Source organism: Notolepis coatsorum, assembly GCF_963971535.1.
Source record: "Notolepis coatsorum genome assembly, chromosome: 2".
NCBI lineage: Eukaryota > Metazoa > Chordata > Actinopteri > Aulopiformes > Paralepididae > Notolepis > Notolepis coatsorum.
The window spans coordinates 57,086,939-57,109,229 of record NC_140166.1 but is presented as its reverse complement, the minus strand read 5'-3'; the positions used below and the strand labels follow the sequence as shown (position 1 = coordinate 57,109,229).

The following is a 22,291-nucleotide window of genomic DNA, read 5'->3' as shown; positions in this document are numbered from 1 at the left end:
CTTTACACCCCTAGCAGCAGCAGCAGCAGCAGCAGTGACTCACCAGATGGTCCTGAGCTCCGGGGTGTTGAGGATGGTGGCAGCGATCCTGGCTCCGTTCATGGGGGGGTTGGAGTAGATGGGTCTGATGAGGATCTTCAGCTGAGACTCCACCCGCTTGGCCTCCTCAGCATCGTTACACACCACGGTGAAGCCTCCCACACGCTCCCCTGGAGACAGAGACACAGAGACACGGAGACATGGAGACATGGAGACAGAGACATGGAGACAGAGAGACAGAGACACGGAGACACGGAGACACGGAGACAGAGACACGGAGACATGGAGACAGACAGACAGAGACACGGAGACAGAGACATGGAGACATGGAGACATGGAGACAGAGACACGGAGACATGGAGACACGGAGACATGGAGACATGGAGACATGGAGACACGGAGACAGACAGAGACACGGAGACATGGAGACAGAGACATGGAGACATGGAGACACGGAGACATGGAGACAGACAGACAGAGACACGGAGACATGGAGACAGACAGACAGAGACACGGAGACATGGAGACAGACAGACATGGAGACAGAGACATGGAGACGGAGACATGGAGACAGAGACACACGTCAGCAAGGTTTCCAGAAAAAACACTGTTTGGACACCTGGAGATCTTTTATCCAAACTAACAAACTGTGTAAAACAAGTCAGCAGGAGGACCACGTGTTTTACTGTTTTATATATATATATATATATAAATAAATAAATAAATAAATAAATACAGGCAAAACATTTAAAAAAAACGTCTGAATATATATATATATATATACATGCATATTCAGAAGTTTTTTTATTGCCTGTATTTATTAGTAACATATATTATGACCGACATACAGACCCTGATCTGCACCATTGTTTATTTCTCTCATATTTACATTTAGTCATTTAGCTTTATTATTCTATTCTACTTCTATTTTAACCCTTTCACTACCACACTACAGAAGGTTAACCTTTCACTACCACACTACAGAAGGTTAACCTTTCACTACCACACTACAGAAGGTTAACCCTTTCACTACCACACTACAGAAGGTTAACCTTTCACTACCACACTACAGAAGATTAACCCTTTCACTACCACACTACAGAAGGTTCACCTTTCACTACCACACTACAGAAGGTTAACCCTTTCACTACCACTCTACAGATGGTTAACCCTTTCACTACCACACTACAGATGGTTAACCCTTTCACTACCACACTACAGAAGGTTAACCTTTCACTACCACACTACAGAAGGTTAACCCTTTCACTACCACACTACAGACGGTTCACCTTTCACTACCACACTACAGAAGGTTAACCTTTCACTACCACACTACAGAAGGTTAACCTTTCACTACCACACTACAGAAGGTTAACCTTTCACTACCACACTACAAAAGGTTAACCCTTTCACTACCACACTACAGACGGTTCACCTTTCACTACCACACTACAGAAGGTTAACCTTTCACTACCACACTACAGAAGGTTAACCTTTCACTACCACACTACAGATGGTTAACCCTTTCACTACCACACTACAGAAGGTTACCCTTTCACTACCACACTACAGATGGTTAACCTTTCACTACCACACTACAGAAGGTTAACCTTTCACTACCACACTACAGAAGGTTAACCTTTCACTACCACACTACAGAAGGTTAACCCTTTCTCTACCACACTACAGAAGGTTAACCTTTCACTACCACACTACAGACGGTTAACATTTCACTACCACACTACAGAAGGTTAACCCTTTCACTACCACACTACAGAAGGTTAACCTTTCACTACCACACTACAGAAGGTTAACCTTTCACTACCACACTACAGACGATTAACCCTTTCACTACCACACTACAGAAGGTTAACCTTTCACTATCACACTACAGAAGGTTAACCCTTTCACTATCACACTACAGAAGGTTAATCTTTCACTACCACACTACAGACGGTTAACCCTTTCACTATCACACTACAGACGGTTAACCTTTCACTACCACACTACAGACGGTTAACCTTTCACTACCACACTACAGAAGGTTAACCTTTCACTACCACACTACAGAAGGTTAACCTTTCACTACAGAAGGTTAACCCTTTCACTACCACACTACAGAAGGTTAACCTTTCACTACCACACTACAGATGGTTAACCTTTCACTACCACACTACAGAAGGTTAACCTTTCACTACCACACTACAGAAGGTTAACCTTTCACTACCACACTACAGAAGGTTAACCCTTTCACTACCACACTACAGAAGGTTAACCTTTCACTACCACACTACAGACGGTTAACCTTTCACTACCACACTACAGAAGGTTAACCCTTTCACTACCACACTACAGAAGGTTAACCTTTCACTACCACACTACAGAAGGTTCACCTTTCACTACAGAAGGTTAACCCTTTCACTACCACACTACAGAAGGTTCACCTTTCACTACCACACTACAGAAGGTTAATCTTTCACTACCACACTACAGAAGGTTCACCTTTCACTACAGGTTCACCTTTCACTACCACACTACAGACGGTTAACCGTAACACTACTTTACGCTAACACTACTTCTGTAGTATGGTAGTGAAAGGGTTTATTAGTTTATTTCATTCTACCTCAATTGTCTGTCCGTTAATGTCACACCAAACGACCAAATCAAATTCCTTGCATGTGTAAACCACTTGGCAATAAAGACCTTTCAGATTCTGATCTAGTGACTAGTTCATTGCTGGGTTAAGTACTTCTATTCTATTCACACATATGCTTACTACAACATGTATCTATTGCTCCTATGTCCGCCCACCACAAACAGACAAACTGTCTAACCCCTGTCCCCGTCTCCCTGTGAGTGGATGTCTCGTGGTGATGGCCAAGATGGTGCGATCTTCTCTACGTCGCACCCATACTTCAAATGGATCCGAGTGGAATACATACGCGTGTGCAAACGGAATGACTGATATTTTGAGCTCCGAGCCTCGACATTTAGCCGTTGTCCTATTTTCATACTAGCGCTCGTTTCCCTATGCTTTTTCTTTTGTTGTTGTTCTTAGCCATATTCTATTTAAATCTTTCAAAAATTGTCTTATGTACCCCAGTTGCTATTGCATATGTGTTTTATTACACGTATATGTTCATACATACCAACTATTTTGCCAGTTTTATTCTCCACCCATCGATTATCCATAGCAACACTATTATCACCGACATCCAAAAATGGGGATGCCCCCTTGAACGGCCCTTCTAATGTTTCTCTCCTCCACATTGCCGGTGGTGCTTTTTTCCTATTAGCTAGGTTTTTAGTGAGTGTTCCCTTACCTTCGCTTGGGTATGTCTGGGAGTGTTTTTAAATTAAACGTAATCTTTAGTAAATGTATTTATTTTACATTTATTTTGGATTTCATGGTGGGTTTTTGTTCTTGATTTATTGTCATGTTTCTTCTCGACTTGTTTAAAGAAGACTTGTCTGGCCCATGGGGATATTACCTTGAGATTTCGGGCTTTACAAAATACATTTGATTTGAAATTTGATGATCCCTACTGTTCAAGTGACAGTAACTACTCTCTCCACTAGGTGGCAGTAATGCACCATTGTTCGTTCTCTAACCACCACAACTGAAACACATCAATGAACAGCCATTATTTTTAGCCAAATCATTCATGTCGCTGCCAAGATGAACACATTTCATTGTAAATTGGTCTCTAAAGTAAAAATAAAATAAAAACGCCTACTTCTCTACATGTTTATTTACTTATACTCCCATCAGTTATTCTGGCCTTATCGTCCGTAGACATTAAAGGGGAACTATCTTATAAATGGCCTTTTTCAGTGTTTAGCATTGTTTCCTAGCTATGTGGACTTATATTAATATGATCTATGTCTCTAATTCTCATATTGGCGCATTCTTCCAATTCTCCTCTCACAATATTCACCCTCACTGAACTGAGTCATCTGAAAATGTGCTGATCTGTGATGTCAGAGAGACTCAGCTGCATGATAATGTGGCTGTGTGGCATCGTTTAGGTGCCCAGGCTCAAAATGGCTTAAGATCTTGAGGTAGAAAAATGCTGTTTGAGTAGTTGATTAGAAATAGAAAACAATGAATTAAAAAAATATAAATTACAGAGGTGTTCCATAGACTCACAGGAATTGTGTAAAAGTGCCCAAATAGTGAAATAAAAAATATCTTATTTTTACCTTATTTTAGCATTCGCTTGTATTTCAATTGTTCATTTTTAGTATTGTGTGATTTTGTGTGAAGGGCGGACTAGCAAAGTAAGATTTCCATTGTACGGCAAACTGTCTGTATAACTGAGCACATGACCATAAACAATCTTGAATCCACCGTGATACATGAAGACTTGTAACTGTAATCCTGTGTCATGGTTCTAATGGCCAGCCGTCCCCCTGACTGACCGTAGAGACCCATGTTCTTGGCGAAGGACTGGGACAGCAGGATGTTGTGACCCTGCTCGATGAAGTACCGCACGGCCCAGGCGTCCCTGTCGATGTCCCCGCTGGCAAAGCCCTGGTAGGCCATGTCAAAGAAGACCAGCAGGTCCTTTTTCTGTGGGACAGACGGAGACATTAATAACACATGTCAGGACAGACGGAGACATTAATAACACATGTCAGGACAGACGGAGACATTAATAACACATGTCAGGACAGACGGAGAAATCATTAATAACACATGTCAGGACAGACGGAGACATCATTAATAACTAGGGCTGTCAAAATTAATGCTTTAACTTGAGATTAATTTAAATTATTTAAAGCATTAAAATAAATCTATCTAGATTAATCTATGGAGTGAAAAATCTTCAATCTTAGCGCCGCGGATATAAGAAAGAGGTCTAGCTGAGTCAATGTTGATGGTTTTGTTGAACATTTGTATTTCACAGGAGAGAAACTGTATTCAAAGAAAGCTATTAAAATAGTCTTTGAATCTAAATATACTTTCTTTGTGTTGATTTTACATTAATTCCATGATTTTACTCAAGTAAATATCTGTTACAAGCTTCAGTCTTAAGTAGAAAAATGCAATTTTAGTCTAGATTTATCTAGATTAATTACAGAAAATTGTGAGATTAATTAGTGATTTTTTTTTAATCTATTGACAGCACTAACACATATGATAACTGTGAAGTGTCACAGCCAACTAGTGACACTGGTTATTATGACATCCTGTTCTTATATATGATTATGAGGAATGTCTGTATATTCTTCCTCCCACTTGTGTAAAACTGTGAGAACTATGGACTGTGGACTCTGGAACAGTAACTTGTGTACACTACAATATCTTGCGTGATCCTGGAGAATGGAATCAATGGAATCAATACAATAGGTTTATTGTATATATTTGTTTTAAATCTAGGCATATGTTACTATAGGTGTCTAGATGTGATATGTATTCTGGCTGGTAATGCCCAGTCAGAAAGGAGTTGAGAAGAAACACGGCAGAAACGCAGAATGGAATGCAGAATGCATAGATCTATCTATCCTGCAGAGTTAGCCCTTGTTTTTATGAAGCAGAGGGAGAATGATGGGGAGAATGATGTGCAGAACATATCCACCAATGTATATTGAGCATTTAACATGTATATAAGAGAGGATGCTGTAAGAATGTGTGCTTCCCCCCATGTGTCTGACCTCCTATCACCATACCGAGGGGAAAGCTATTATACAACATTTAACTACAATGTGTGATGTGTACACTTTTAAAACTATGTTACAGTTAATGTGCAGTCGGAATGGAGGCAGAAGCCTTTTTGAAAAGTGCAGTCTCTGTTAGAGGGGGGGGAATGTGCTCTCTCTATCTGTGGCCTTGAGCTAAGAGCAGGCCCAAGCTGGGAGCAGGTTGGCACATGTTAACCCTTGCCTGTCTTGCCTGCATAGAGTGAACATGTGGCCATTGAATAGTACAGGTATATATATATGTATGAATATATCTGTATATATATATATATACTATATTAGGCTATTCATGCTAGAAGGACCATGTACTGTATATTACAGCAGTCTTCCTCATCTTCTTATCTTACTAATAGTGGAGCTAGGAATGTGGCCTGGGAGACTGCTCTGAGCAGAGGAGTGAATCTCTGCCTACAAAAGTTAACCCTTTATAAATTATAATACAAAAATATACATACATATTATACTTTAAACTACAAAATACATATATGATGTGTGATCAATCAGTGTTATTGTATACGAGTGTTGAGTTGTATATATAGGCGTGTTAGACTATTCATGAAAGAAGGGCAATTGCTATTCATGCAACACAGGGCAATTGCTTCCATACTGCTTGGCCCCTTAAGAATGTGAGACGACCTTGGGGCCTCTGGTAGCCTGCTAGTAGGGGTGGACGGTATAAACGGTATACGGTATAAACGGTATGAATTTGCTCTACGGTATGGATTTTGACTATACCGTGTAACCGGGTAGAGCAGCTCTAAAATAGCAATGACGTCATGTAACCACAGCGCGACTATTTCAATCGCATTTGCCCCTAAAAATAGATCGAATTAGTCATAGATAATAGATATGTGCAAACTGGAAAAAGTTATTTAGGAGGCTTCGCGCAGTGGGCGCACTGGGCGTGTCAACACGCAATTTTCATTTCATAATAAACACATATCACCGCGGCGCACAGCAAGTTTCAATTTCAGTTCCTGGCATTTTTAACCAGTGGAGAAAGGTAAGAGATCTTACCTATCGTTTTTCTTATATGAATTATTTTACGTTAATAAAACATACCTGGTGATCAACTACAGTTTGCTGTAAACATTATGATATGTGTGTAGTGTTATGATAACGACGGGAGGACGGCTGCAGCAGTGGACTTGCGAAATAGCATGCAGCTGCAGAGCCGCAGAGCCAGTGGCTCTTTCAGGTCTGGTCACAGGCCCGCTCAACAGCGCCCCCCCACCAAACGGCTGAACGACCTGAAAGAGCCACTGGCTCTGCGGCTCTGCAGCTACATATGCTTCTAGCAAAATCCAGCCCCGCTGTTTGCAATGGGAGCAGCACGGAGTCTCGACTCGGGACTTATTTTATTTGGAATATAATGACTTTATACGCAAAAGTAGCCTAGTTTTAAGTTAAAATATTATAAATCTACATGCCTTGAGGATGTCATTCTTTATATAGCCTGCCTATCAGGCAAAAAAAATTATTCTAACGGAAACACTGATACCGTGATATATACCGTTACCGTCTATGCTTCAAATTATACCGTGATATAAATTTTAGACCATACCGTCCACCCCTACCTGCTAGTAACAGATAGGGATTTTCCAACACAAGGTAATCTGTTACTTCTCCAGTAGATGTAACGACTAGAAGGGGAGGAGTCCATCCTTACTATGTGTGTTATACGTTGATTGGCTAGTGGAATGACATAGCTGTGACATCACTGTTTTTGGACCAATGGCAAAGAGGTCCCGATATGATATAAAAATGACTGCTCCAACTTCGAGAGCTCAGAATTTCAGATTTTACTTGCAGACACTTTCTTCTAGCGGCCGATACCGTAAGGAACGGAATCGGTCTATTTTTCAAAGTAGAGTCCCCCGGACAAAGCTCATTTGCTCAAAATGACAAAGAGAGTTTTTTTGCTATGAGACAGATTTTTCAGATGTTCGGATTTTTCCATTTGTTACTTTAGAAGACAAGATGCAGGATTTTGCTTTGGCAGGCACAAGCCGTGTTAGGCCTTTGCTATCTTAGAGATGAGATGTTTTGTATTATATAATCTTTTAAACTGTAATGGATATATCCAATACAGTCCTTTTTTGTAACTTCATTGAAATAAAGATTACTTTTTTTCTAATTATCCATTGAATCCTTGGACTGATTTCTGCCAGCAATGTGCCACGACGCCGGCCGCCGCCCTGATTTCCTATTGAAGGTGACTATAATGTACTGTAACCTAATACAGATTGAATCAATTGACTGGTTAATGCTTTTCAGCTAAAAGTTATATATATATATATACCGTAATTCCTCTAATAGTAACCCCGGCTTGTATTTGTTTCAACTGTAGCGGGTACCAGGCTTGTATTAGGAGGAGGCCTGTATAAGAGGGAGGCCTATATTTCAAATTTTCAAATGGATCATAATGAATAAATTAACATTTTGTGTCAGTTTGAACCCAGTAAAATGTACTGGGTTCATTTATTGAAACCAAGTACTGTATGAAATAGTAAACAGTGCAATTACAGGTGGTCACTGGTCATTTCAACGTTTTCAAAGTGAAATCAAGTAACTAGCTCAGTATGCAGCTCAGTATATTAGTAACCCGGCTTGTATTAGGAGGCCGGCTTATAATTGCTTAGCTCAAGAGCGCACCCGGCCATTAATAGAGACCCGGCTTGTATTTGAGACCCGGTTACTATTAGAGGAATTTATATGTTATTAACAGGCCTTTCCTCACAAATGAGGACGGTGATGATGGTGGTGGTGGTGACGAAAGATCATCAGGCTTCCAGAGAAGCAGCCTAACAGGCATTACGTAAAATGACGGTACATGCCTACAGGCTACATGCCTTCCCTCACAAATGAGGACGGTGATGATAATGATAATAATAATATTATTTTTATTATAGGCAATAATGGTTCTCCTAGACATACATTCGGTTTATTACAAACAAGAAGAGATCAACAACTCTTCATGCTTACATTTCATATCAACTGGATATAACTAGACCAGTGACTTGAAGTAATCTTGACAGAAATAGTAATTGACTCGAGAACTTGGCGAGTTTAGCACCTCGCTGGGGGATATCGAGCGGCCACAGGCTTCTATCTCGAGTAGGTGATTGAGATAGATAAGAGACTGCCTGTAGCTCTTAACAATAACACATCCTCAGAGTTAGCTACACTCACCTTTATAACCTCAGAGAGCTCCTTCCACTGCTCTGGTTTGGGGTCCACTCCGGTGGGGTTGTGGGCACAAGCATGGAGCATGATCACGCTCCTCGCTGGCATTTTCTACGACACAAAAACACAGATGTTGCCTTTTAAAAGATCATAACCAAAATAAAGATTGTATTCACGCAGCACAAGTACAGTACAACAAAAAGAAGTTTGGCATCCAACCAGAGTGCAAATGTAACAGTAAAGTACAATAGTAATATAAGATTTACAGCAGGGTATAAAATATATAAATTAGTACTACTGAGTAATAGTGCTAATCAGATGTATGTACAGAGTTGTAGTATTAATATGTACAGTGATACAGGTATAAAGACACTATGGTAGTAAGTCATACTGGCCAGCAGTGTAACTAGTAAGAGTAGGTAAGAGATATGTACAGATATAGATATAGTAACTAGTAAGAGTAAGTAAGAGATATGTACAGATATAGATATAGTAACTAGTAAGAGTAGGTAAGAGATATGTACAGATATAGATATAGTAACTAGTAAGAGTAGGTAAGAGATATGTACAGATATAGATATAGTATTAATATGTACAGTGATACAGGTATAAAGACACTATGGTAGTAAGTCATACTGGCCAGCAGTGTAACTAGTAAGAGTAGGTAAGGGATTAGCCCCTTTCGTGACTTTCGGTTTGCAAGCCTGTGGCTTTTGTGACCGGAGTCACTTGCCCACCCGCCCCGATCACCCAGTAGCGAAACGACCAAGCGTCGTCAAGGGGCTTGCGGTGTGTCAAGAATACATCAGATCTGAATTTCAAAGATACCCAGCGTACAATATGGGTCTAACACAGCTTCACGATGGGGTCTGGAAGCTCGGAGTTGCTAATAAACAGTTTAAAACATTGTTACTCGACGAGTGGTATTTACAGACCGAACGTCCATCTCCGCCGTTGGTGTCACAGCGCATGCGCACCATGCCGCGTTCACGTTACTGGGAAGAAGCGGAAGAACCAGAGGACATCTCGTTGCTACAACTAGGAAGCCTTCACGCTTTGACTCTATATATATCTATGGATGAAACGCCCACATCCATACTTCCGCAATTCGTGACGCGAAGTGGGAGATATGGGGTCTATAAAAGAATCCCATATGTCCTAGTAGGAATTACCACTAGGAGGCTGACGTGAATGGTTTTTCCCAGTCGGAAACTGGTTCTTCCGCTTCTTCCCAGTAACGTGAACGCGGCATGGTGCGCATGCGCTGTGACACCAACGGCGGAGATGGACGTTCGGTCTGTAAATACCACTCGTCGAGTAACAATGTTTTAAACTGTTTATTAGCAACTCCGAGCTTCCAGACCCCATCGTGAAGCTGTGTTAGACCCATATTGTACGCTGGGTATCTTTGAAATTCAGATCTGATGTATTCTTGACACACCGCGAGCCCCTTGACGACGCTTGGTCGTTTCGCTACTGGGTGATCGGGGCGGGTGGGCAAGTGACTCCGGTCACAAAAGCCACAGGCTTGCAAACCGAAAGTCACGAAAGGGGCTAGTAAGGGATATGTACAGATATAGATATAGTAACTAGTAGGAGTAGGTAAGGGATATGTACAGATATAGATATAGTAACTAGTAGGAGTAGGTAAGGGATATGTACAGATATAGTAACTAGTAATAGTAGGTAAGGGATATGTACAGATATAGATATAGTAACTAGTAGGGGTGTAACGGTACACAAAAACCACGGTGCGGTACGTACCTCGGTTTTGAAGTCACTGTTCGGTACGGGTTTTCGGTACAGTGGGGGAAAGTTTGGCTTTCCATGTTCCACTCAGGGGTGATGTAGTGTGCAGTAACTAATTGTACTTGTAGGGCTGTCAACAAATATTCTATATTGAAATTAATAATCGACTTTGTAAAAAAAATAAAATAAAAATATTATTATATTAGATTGTGAAAAAAACAGCCCCTGGTGGGCGGTCATTAGTGATTAACATACCGTTGTATTCGTTCGGTACGGTACACACTGAAACGGTTCGGTTCGGTACGGATGAGTGTACCTTTACACCCCTAGTAACTAGTAAGAGTAGGTAAGGTATATGTACACAGATATAGATATAGTATCTACAGATATGTACAGATAGATATTTCTTGTTAAGATTAAAAGGCCGTCTCTCACCGAGATGTCGTCCAGGGCTCCAGCGAAGTCGAAGCCGCAGGTGGCCGGCTCGTAGTACCTGTAGGCCTTCAGCGTCATGCCGGCGTCTCTGAAGATGGGCGTGTGGTTTCCCCAGGACGGCTTGGGCAGGTACACGTCTTTGGGCCCGTCGTGGAAACGAGACTGCGACCAGGAAGGAAGATATTACGCTAACGAGACAGCCGACCAGAGCAAGATATCACGCTAACGAGACAGCCGACCAGAGGAAGATATCACGCTAACGAGACAGCCGACCAGAGGAAGAGATTACGCTAACGAGACAGCCGACCAGAGGAAGATATCACGCTAACGAGACAGCCGACCAGAGGAAGATATCACGCTAACGAAACAGCCGACCAGAGGAAGATATTACGCTAACGAGACAGCCGACCAGAGGAAGATATCACGCTAACGAGACAGCCGACCAGAGGAAGATATTACGCTAACGAGACAGCCGACCAGAGGAAGATATTACGCTAACGAGACAGCCGACCAGAGGAAGATATCACGCTAACGAGACAGCCGACCAGAGGAAGATATCACGCTAACGAGACAGCCGACCAGAGGAAGATATCACGCTAACGAAACAGCCGACCAGAGGAAGATATCACGCTAACGAGACAGCCGACCAGAGGAAGATATTACACTAACGAGACAGCCGACCAGAGGAAGATATTACGCTAACGAAACAGCCGACCAGATCAAGATATTACGCTAACGAGACAGCCGACCAGAGGAAGATATTACGCTAACGAGCCAGCCAACCAGAGGAAGATATCACGCTAACGAGACAGCCGACCAGAGGAAGATATTACGCTAACGAGACAGCCGACCAGGAAGGAAGATATTACGCTAACGAGCCAGCCGACCAGAGGAAGATATCACGCTAACGAGACAGCCGACCAGAGGAAGATATCACGCTAACGAGACAGCCGACCAGAGGAAGATATCACGCTAACGAGACAGCCGACCAGAGGAAGATATTACGCTAACGAGACAGCCGACCAGAGGAAGATATTACGCTAACGAGACAGCCGACCAGAGGAAGATATCACGCTAACGACAGCCGACCAGAGGAAGATATCACGCTAATGAGACAGCCGCCCAGAGGAAGATATTACGCTAACGAGACAGCCGACCAGAGGAAGATATTACGCTAACGAGCCAGCCGACCAGAGGAAGATATTACGCTAACGAGACAGCCGACCAAAGGAAGATATTACGCTAACGAGCCAGCCAACCAGAGGAAGATATCACGCTAACGAGACAGCTGACCAGAGGAAGATATTAACGAGACAGCCGACCAGAGGAAGATATCACACTAACGAGCCAGCCGACCAGAGGAAGATATTACGCTAACGAGACAGCCGACCAGAGCAAGATATTACGCTAACGAGACAGCCGACCAAAGGAAGATATTACGCTAACGAGCCAGCCAACCAGAGGAAGATATCACGCTAACGAGACAGCCGACCAGAGGAAGATATTAACGAGACAGCCGACCAGAGGAAGATATCACGCTAACGAGCCAGCCGACCAGAGGAAGATATTACGCTAACGAGACAGCCGACCAGAGCAAGATATTACGCTAACGAGACAGCCGACCAGAGGAAGATATTACGCTAACGAGACAGCCGACCAAAGGAAGATATTACGCTAACGAGACAGCCGACCAGAGGAAGTTATCACGCTAACGAAACAGCCGACCAGAGGAAGATATTACGCTAACTAGACAGCCGACCAGAGGAAGATATTACGCTAACGAAACAGCCGACCAGAGGAAGATATTACGCTAACGATACAGCAGACTAGAAGATATTACGCTAACGAGACAGCCGACCAGAGGAAGATATTACGCTAACGAAACAGCCGACCAGAGGAAGATATCACGCTAACGAAACAGCCGACCAGAGGAAGATATCACGCTAACGAGACAGCCGACCAGAGGAAGATATCACGCTAACGAGACAGCCGACCAGAGGAAGATATTACACTAACGAGACAGCCGACCAGAGGAAGATATTACGCTAACGAAACAGCCGACCAGATCAAGATATTACGCTAACGAAACAGCCAACCAGAGGAAGATATTACGCTAACGAGACAGCCGACCAGAGGAAGATATTACGCTAACGAGACAGCCGACCACAGAAAGATATCACGCTAACGAGACAGCCGACCAGAGGAAGATATCACGCTAACGAGACAGCCGACCAGAGGAAGATATTACGCTAACGAGACAGCCGACCAGAGGAAGATATCATATCAACCGCGTATTTATGCAAATAAGTAAATGACAGAGATTCACCCATAGTGTCTGTAGCGTCTGTATGGGCACCGATCAGGCTCCTAAACACTCTGAAGCTGGCCCCACAACAAGATGTCATAATCTGAAGCTGTCCCCACAACAATATGTCATAATCTGAAGCTGCCCCCACAACAATATGTCATAATCTAAAACTGCCCCCACAACAATATGTCATAATCTGAAGCTGCCCACACAACAATATGTCATAATCTGAAACTGCCCACACAACAATATGTCATAATCTGAAGCTGCCCACACAACAATATGTCATAATCTGAAGCTGCCCCCACAACAATATGTCATAATATGAAGCTGCCCCCACAACAATATGTCATAATCTGAAGCTGCCCACACAACAATATGTCATAATATGAAGCTGCCCACACAACAATATGTCATAATATGAAGCTGCCCCCACAACAATATGTCATAATCTGAAGCTGCCCACACAACAATATGTCATAATATGAAGCTGCCCCACAACAATATGTCATAAACCACATTTTCTTGACTGGGATACAATGGTTGGTCCATAAATCCATCAAATCAATAAATCAACAAATCAATAAATACAATGAATGCAGTGGTTCCTGTAATAATGTCATGGTAGTGTGTGTTGGTGGACCTCTAGTAGGTAGGAGTGACCCACCAGGTGGACCTCTAGTAGGGGAGGAGTGACCCACCAGGTGGACCTCTAGTAGGTAGGAGTGACTCACCAGGTGGACCTCTAGTAGGTAGGAGTGACCCACCAGGTGGACCTCTAGTAGGGGAGGAGTGACCCACCAGGTGGACCTCTAGTAGGGGAGGAGTGACCCACCAGGTGGACCTCTAGTAGGAGTGACTCACCAGGAAGTTGCTTCCGATGCGCAGAGATCCAGTTCCTGAGATGGTCTGCACTGTGATGTTCTGATGGGAGAAGAGAACCACTTTACAAAATCATAACTTCAATGTGAACTGTAACAATATCATAACTTCAATGTGAACTGTAACAATATCATAACTTCAATGTGAACCTTTACAATATCATAACTTCAATGTGAACCGTTACAATATCATAACTTCAATGTGAACTGTAACAATATCATAACTTCAATGTGAACTGTAACAATATCATAACTTCAATGATTGTGAACCTTTACAATATCATAACTTCAATGTGAACTGTAACAATATCATAACTTCAATGTGAACTGTGACAATATCATAACTTCAATGTGAACTGTAACAATAGCATAACTTCAATGTGAACTGTAACAATATCATAACTTCAATGTGAACTGTGACAATATCATAACTTCAATGTGAACTGTAACAATATCATAACTTCAATATGTGAACTGTAACAATATCATAACTTCAATGTGAGCCTCATTTGGGTTTTGACAGTGAAATTCTCCGCACCCCCTCCCCCTCACATCCACATAGCCTTCACATATTTCACATAACACACACGTAGCTTTCTGAAGCCTCCTCATAGTCTGCATATCACATCTATAACTCATAGTCTGTATGTCAAGGTACCACATAGCTATCTATCTACTCTCCTGTATAAATACTGTGTTAGTCCATCGCTGTAACCTATAGGTCTCTATGTTGCAACATGTCATTCCATCAGTAAACTCCATCCTCAAATCAAAGACTGTTGTCCCACCTCCATTGTATAATCTTTTTAGATTAGTAGCCTCCATGTATAATCTGTTCAGATTATTAGCCTCCATGTATAATCTGTTCATATTAGACTTTATATATAATCTGTTCAAATTAGCCCCGTATGTATAATCTGTTCAGATTAGTAACCTCCATGTACAGTATAATCTGTTCAGATTATTAGCCCCCTGTGTATAATCTGTTCAGATTAGTAACCTCCATGTACAGTATAATCTGTTCAGATTATTAGCCCCCCCCGTGTATAATCTGTTCAGATTAGTAGCCTCCATGTATAATCTGTTCAGATTAGTAACCTCCATGTACAGTATAATCTGTTCAGATTATTAGCCCCCCCCCCGTGTATAATCTGTTCAGATTAGTAGCCTCCATGTATAATCTGTTCAGATTAGTAACCTCCATGTACAGTATAATCTGTTCAGATTATTAGCCCCCCTGTGTATAATCTGTTCAGATTATTAGCCCCCCGTGTATAATCTGTTCAGATTAGTAGCCTCTAGGGGTGTAACGGTACACAAAATCCACGGTTCGGTACGTACCTCGGTTTTGAAGTCACGGTTCGGTATTTTTTCGGTAAAGTTTTTTTTTTTTTTTTATATAAATTATACTTTTTTTTTTTTATACAGCTACTGTTTTATATACTGTTTTTTAGTAATAACTAGAAAGTAATGGTATTTATTCAACAACAGGTGATTGATTAATGATACTAATACAAATCTATACAATGAGTATGGCTGCATCATCATCATCATTAGGTGGCTTCTTCGTTCCGAAGGTTGCCTATCACTCTCCAACCCATTCTGTCCCCACTTCTTCTCTCCAACTCCGTGACTCCGCCTCTCACTCCACTCCAATCACAGACATCGTCTACCCAGCCTCTTCTTGGTCTTCCACTTCCTCTCTTTCCATCCACCTTCCCCATCACCACCTTCTTGAACATCTCCCCGCTGGATCCTCTCAGAACATGCCCGCACAACTCCATCTTTCTCTTTTTCAACCTCTCCAGCAGCTGTCCCCCTTGCATATCCGCTCTTCTCAGTACCTCCTCATTCTTGATCTTATCCTTCCATGTTATCTTCAGCATCTTCCTCAGTGTCCACATTTCAAAAGAGTCTATCATCCTCTTTGCCTCTTCATTCAGCGTCCATGCTTCTGCTCCGTATGAAAAGACTGACATAACATACGTTTCCAAAATCCTGGTCTTCGTTTTCCAACTTATGTTTCTTCTCAATAATTCTTTATAGCACTGCAGATATACCCTACTCCAATGATCCACACACGGACATTACACGGTGTTGCACTCGCTACCCACTGGCTCTGCAGATATACCCTACTCGGTCTACAAGGCTCCGTTGATGTAGCATAGAGAATCTGTTGTGATTTTTGCACAATAAATATTCAACATTCTCTTTTGAGACTCCGCCTCAGACACTTATCATTTGGCACTAAAAGCTAAACATTGTCACCGATATGGCTGTCCGCAACATGTCATTAATTGTGTACGCGAGGTGGTTCAGTGACGACGACTCTAACGTGAGCTAGGTTAGCTAGCAGGAGCTACCGAGAGATGGAAAGACTAACGTTACTGGTGAAAATGTGATTTACGTTGGAATACTCCTTTGCCAACTTGCTGTACTTTGCTTGCAGGTCTGCAGCCATTATTGCTGGATTATGAATAGCCCCAACGTTAGCCAAGGTAACGTTATGGCTAAACCTTTAATGTTAGTTAATGCTAGCTTTCGGTTAGCTGTTCAATGCTAAATAACACCAGCAAGCTCCCCGTCAACACCCCTCTCTCGGGAGGATGGCATTTAAGAAAGTATCTGCTGTTAAAATGACAAACAGCATTGACACTTTAATTCATGGTCGGTTAAACACACGTTTGTTTTATAATGCTCACAGCAGACCGCAGTGTTGTTGATAAATTACGTGGGGCCGGGGGGATTTAAGTTCTGCAAAAAAAGGTTGACCATACCATTGTAATCGTACGGTGCACAGCCCGTACTGTACCGGAGGACCACATTGACGCGGTACAGTACGTATCCGCGTACCGTTACACCCCTAGTAGCCTCCATGTATAATCTGTTCAGATTATTATTAGCCCCCCGTGTATAATCTGTTCAGATTATTAGCCCCCCTGTGTATAATCTGTTCAGATTATTAGCCCCAGTGTATAATCTGTTCAGATTAGTAGCCTCCATGTACAGTATAATCTGTTCAGATTATTAGCCTCCATGTATAATCTGTTCAGATCACCACTCACCCTGCCACTCTTCAGGACCTCACTGTCATCACCGAGACCAAGCTGGGCGCAGGCCTTGGTGAACTCCCCCAGACCACCGATACCCAGGTACTCCTTATCCATCTGCTTGGCTGCGATCAGAGCCTCTGCCTGTAGAGATAAGAGAAAAGGTACACAACGTGCATGAGGTTTAGCCGTTTCCCCCCAGAGAACCTCTCCGAGTGACATGTAGTGTTTTTCTCACACGTTCCCGGTGATTCAGACATTCAGCTGAACTACAAACAAGTCTTTCACTTCTAACTCCATTCACAGTGTGGCATCAGTGTCACAGAATCCGTCACTCATCACCGTGTGCTTTATGAAGAGGTTGGCTGGTCCTCTCTGACTGAGCCTCATCACTGTCCTTTATGAATAATAAGTTTAACTCTTCATAATTATTGGAATGGCATTTATTGAACCTTTGGAAGTGATAGCTGGAAGTCCTAGTGACTGGCGGGTCCCCTGAGTTTGCTCTGAACAGGTTAAATCTGTATTTTGCTACGATGCCCCTCTAGCTCATGGAATGAACTCCAACAGTCCTTAAAGCTGGAGATTCTCCTCCCCTCTGTTGCAGAGTTTAAAACCTGAGATCTCCAACCTTTGTCAATCAAGTTGTACGTGGTTTAATTGATTTGTTATCCTTGCTCTTTGCCTCGTCTTGTCGTCTTATAGTTGTGATTTTATATGCGGTGTGATTTTATATGCCGCTATTCACTCGACGTAAATGAGGGAAATCTCAGTTGCCTTTCGAGTTTAAATAAAGCCTTGTGAACCACAGACCTGCGACAGTGCTAAAGCCCTGGGGGAAGCAGCTAGGTGCCCCCCCCCCCACCCTGGGGGAAGCAGCTAGGTGCCCACCCCACCCTGTACGTCAAGTATCCCTATCTGGCCTGTTCAAAACAAACACACAGTTAGACTTTAACTCTGTCAATCATTTTCAGTGTAGATGTACAAACATTACTAGTGGCTCAAGCTGCAGAAATAGATGGTGGGCTAACACATTGGGTGCCAACAACGAGATATCTTGAGCTTTTCCTCCCCCCGCTTTCGTGCATGCATGATGAAACATAATACCGATAATCTAGCGTTTATTTCAGAATGATTCAATAATCAGGCGAGAAATGGCACGATTTCTAAGGAAATGCATTGAAGCGCTGTTTGCCAGAGTTTCCTGGGATTACACAGGATCACTCTACAATAGGGCTGTCCCTGACTAAGGATTTGGATGGTCGACTATGATTGGCCAAAATTTGCCGTTAGTCGAATATTGGTCGGAAAAAAAGAAAAAAAATGTAATATTTTTAACACTTTAATCGCCGAAGACCAGGGCTGTACGTTAACTTTTTTTGCACATAGCACTGGTGCTACAGAGGTTGATAGTTTTGTAGCACAGGCCAAAATCTTGTAGCACAAGTATAAAACGTGTTATATTTGTAACAGTCACAAATGTGCCTATTGTATTTGTGTTATTTAGTTGCAGTGCCATGTTTGGCTGTCATTTAGTATATCGCCATGTGTTATTATTACTATGATACTCTCATATGCTATTTTCAATTAATATCATAAACATCATAAGGAATATTAGCATAATTTTGAGTGGACTGAAGGAATGAGTCAGCGTTAATAGTTTTAAATGCAAATAATTTATTGAAACATAGAAGTGGGGTCGGTTGGGACACACACACACAATGGGGGACCCTGATGTAAACAAGACAAACGTCTTTCTCAGGTCTGCATCCCCTTAACAATTGTGTGTATTGAGCCGTACTGTACTGTACCCATTCTGCAATCTGTTAAATAAAGTTTTCATTCATTCATTCACACACACTGTTTCAACTCACCACCCCCGCATCATATTGTAGTCTAGTCTGTCTTCAAACTTCCACTCCTCTCGAAACTTGTTTATATTTGAATATCAACATTATCTGTCCATCCTCAGTTTACTATAATATACTCCTGTCCTGACTAGTGACTTCATCATCTTTCCAAACGCACGCACACACACACACAGGGAAGGGGAGAGAGTGCCCCCCCATTTCCCTTTCCCCAGTCCACACTGTCTGCTGGCTCTGCCTCTGATCAGGATTAGCTTGTTAGCTTGCTAACGTTGTAGTGATTGTAATGGTACATAAACGTTAATTTCGGGCAATGTGCGCATAAAGGAATGGCGACGGTGCAAAGCATGTAGATGCATTTGACCCGTTGCGAGAAAAAAAAACCACCACGGACTTATTTCGGGACGTGTAGGCGCACTGCTGTGTTAACGCAGCAGTGCGCAGCAACCGACCAACGCGCTGCTCTGCTTGCAGAAGGCGCACGGATAGGGCGGATATGACTCGTCGAGTTGTCACAAGAGTTTTCAAAATAAGATTATCATATGCACCTGAACGTTGCTAGCTTTCGGAGCCTAGCTGGAGCTGCGCGTGGGCAGAAATGAGACCCGCTACAGGATTTTCAAAATAAGAGTATCTATATGAACCGAATCCCTATCGCACCAGTGCTACTGAAGTAAATCCATCCATCGCACAGACCGCTGTTGCTGTAGCACGTGCGATATATATGTCGCACTGTACAGGCCTGCCGAAGACGCTGGGCAGCGTCTTTCCCCACCATGCTTATTCTGCCGAAGACGCTGGGCAGCGTCTTTGATATCAATATTTCAAAAATCTGTGATCGAAATCATATTTCTCCCCCGGAGACATGATATGTACTGTTGAGCCCCTCTCAACTCTCCAACGGTTCAAGAGCGCCATCTGGTGGCCGATCGGCGGATCACCAGGGCGGAAACAGGAAATGAAAGCTGGTGCTCATTTCAATTCGGTCCGATCACTCGGTAATAGTCTCAGGACTCGAGCTGATCACAACGGATAGCAATCCGTTACCAATAACTCGATAAACAACATGATTTGGACGTATATACTATTATACAACGTGGAAATGGATCGGATATTTCTACATCCCATAATAGGAATATTTCAGTTCCACGCTCATCGTCCAACGGCGCGAGGAAGATACGGTAAGATCCAGCGTTATTTTTCAACGCGTTCGATACTAACTGCTCTAATGATCATATCACCCACACTAGATGAATGATATAACGTTGGCCACGGAATTATAAACGACCCCCCGCCCATCCGGTCAACATCAGATCATACTTAGTAACTCCTAGAAGCACGTCCAGTTGAAATTTTTTATCTCGCACAGATTCCTATCAAACTGTATTTGATCATCAATATAATGCATTTGGGGCTATAAATCAAGTTCTGGAGAAAGCTGCAGAAAACGATAAAAACATACTTATACTTTAAACCGTATTTTAGTATGAATATGTGAATGAAAAAGTATAACGTTGCTACACCCTGAACAATAGATATAGGACGTTGAATGGGCCATAATAATGTCAATTTAGCAATACAATTTAAAAAGTTATAGCCCTGCAAAGAAGGGGAACTTCTCCATAGACAAATAGAGCTGGCGAGGGATGGTAAATTATGAATTTAACCCTGGCGATCAAAGTGTTAATATAAAAAATATATACAAATTTTATCATTCCATTTGGGCTGTGGGGGTGCTTAATGTCTGAAGGAGTCAACTGAAGGCTTCTTGTCCTCTGCAAAAGCATGCAATTGGTCCACTGATGGATACATCTTGATATTTGTCTAGTCTAGTGTGTTCATTAGATGGTGAAATCCTCTTTCAGTGCCTCTGTGCCTGTTTTCTTAGACAGTTAGCCTCTGGTATGCGTGCCATTAGCCACGCTTCTAGGCCTCTTTTCTTTTGGAAAGAATGATATATATATATATTTCGACTAAGAGGATGGCCAGTCGACTACGGCTCCCTTCGACCGATTAGTCGACTAATAGGGGTCAGCCCTACTCTACAACTATACTCATATTCACCACGGTATAAAACGGAAATGTATTTTTTGCATGTTGACCGAAAGAAACTCACTGACAATGAACATTGTTATTAGATCCATAGCTATAATATTTAATATAGGTTTAGCACTCTAAACACTGGAAATTATTCCCATTGAACAAAGCGCTAGCACGCAACGGCCCAACGCAACCCCTGGCGCTCAAAGTGTTAATGGAGTTAGTAGTGTGATAGTAAAGGGTTAACCTTCTGTAGTGTGGCAGTGAAAGGGTTAACCTTCCATATTGTCGCAGTGAAAGGGTTAAACCATTTGGTAGTGCGGCAGGGAAAGGGTTAAGGTACGGACACAAACGGGACAGAGGGGTATAGCGGCTGCAAGAATGCATACGATTGTTACGCCGGTTCTTTAAATGGTAGGGGGGGGGCCAATTAACATTCAGGATGGAATTTGAGCGATGGTGTAAACTGTAACACAGTAAGAGTCAGTATGGCCTGCCCCTAGTGGAGCCGAGACGCAATAACAGACGGATGGCTGAAACTCAAGGGCCCAATATCTGGGCGGGGCTTCCGTAGCGCGAGAGAGAGAGAGAGAGAGAGAGAGAGCCCCCCCCCCCCCCCTCATGCGCAGTAGTGCACCTCAGTGTACAGTAGAGGATGACATTTTTTCGGGATTCCCGCGGGATGGGAGTCAAATTCACTTTGAATCACGGGATTGGGCAGGACCGGGAGTAAACGTCAACGGGAGCAGAAGGGAGTGGGAACTTAACTATGACAACAAAATCAATGGGATTCGGGCGGGAGTGGGAGGGAGTGGGATCAGTCTCTGTGGGAGTGGGATCAGTCTCTGTGGGAGTGGGAGGGAGCGGGATCAGTCTCTGTGGGAGTGGGAGGGAGTGGGATCAGTCTCTGTGGGAGTGGGAGGGAGTGGGATCAGTCTCTGTGGGAGTGGGATTATTTCTGTGGGAGGGGGAAGGAGCGAGAGTCAAAATCCACTCACATGTCAGCCTCTAGTGTACAGGGCCCGATGCCCC

At 42.8% G+C, this 22,291-nt stretch overlaps 1 protein-coding gene across 1 annotated transcript in view; it reads right to left on the bottom strand.

Moving 5' to 3' along the window:
• The window catches only part of got2b (glutamic-oxaloacetic transaminase 2b, mitochondrial), a 43,251-nt gene that overhangs the window by 6,608 nt on the left and 14,352 nt on the right, over positions 1–22,291 (bottom strand). The window contains exons 3-8 of the mRNA XM_084307978.1: positions 17,367–17,495; positions 14,285–14,344; positions 11,113–11,274; positions 8,935–9,039; positions 4,462–4,612; positions 44–209 (exon numbers count right to left, since the gene is read on the bottom strand). Of these exons, the coding sequence (XP_084164104.1) occupies positions 44–209; positions 4,462–4,612; positions 8,935–9,039; positions 11,113–11,274; positions 14,285–14,344; positions 17,367–17,495 (773 nt within the window). The remainder of the gene's footprint in view (positions 1–43; positions 210–4,461; positions 4,613–8,934; positions 9,040–11,112; positions 11,275–14,284; positions 14,345–17,366; positions 17,496–22,291) is intronic.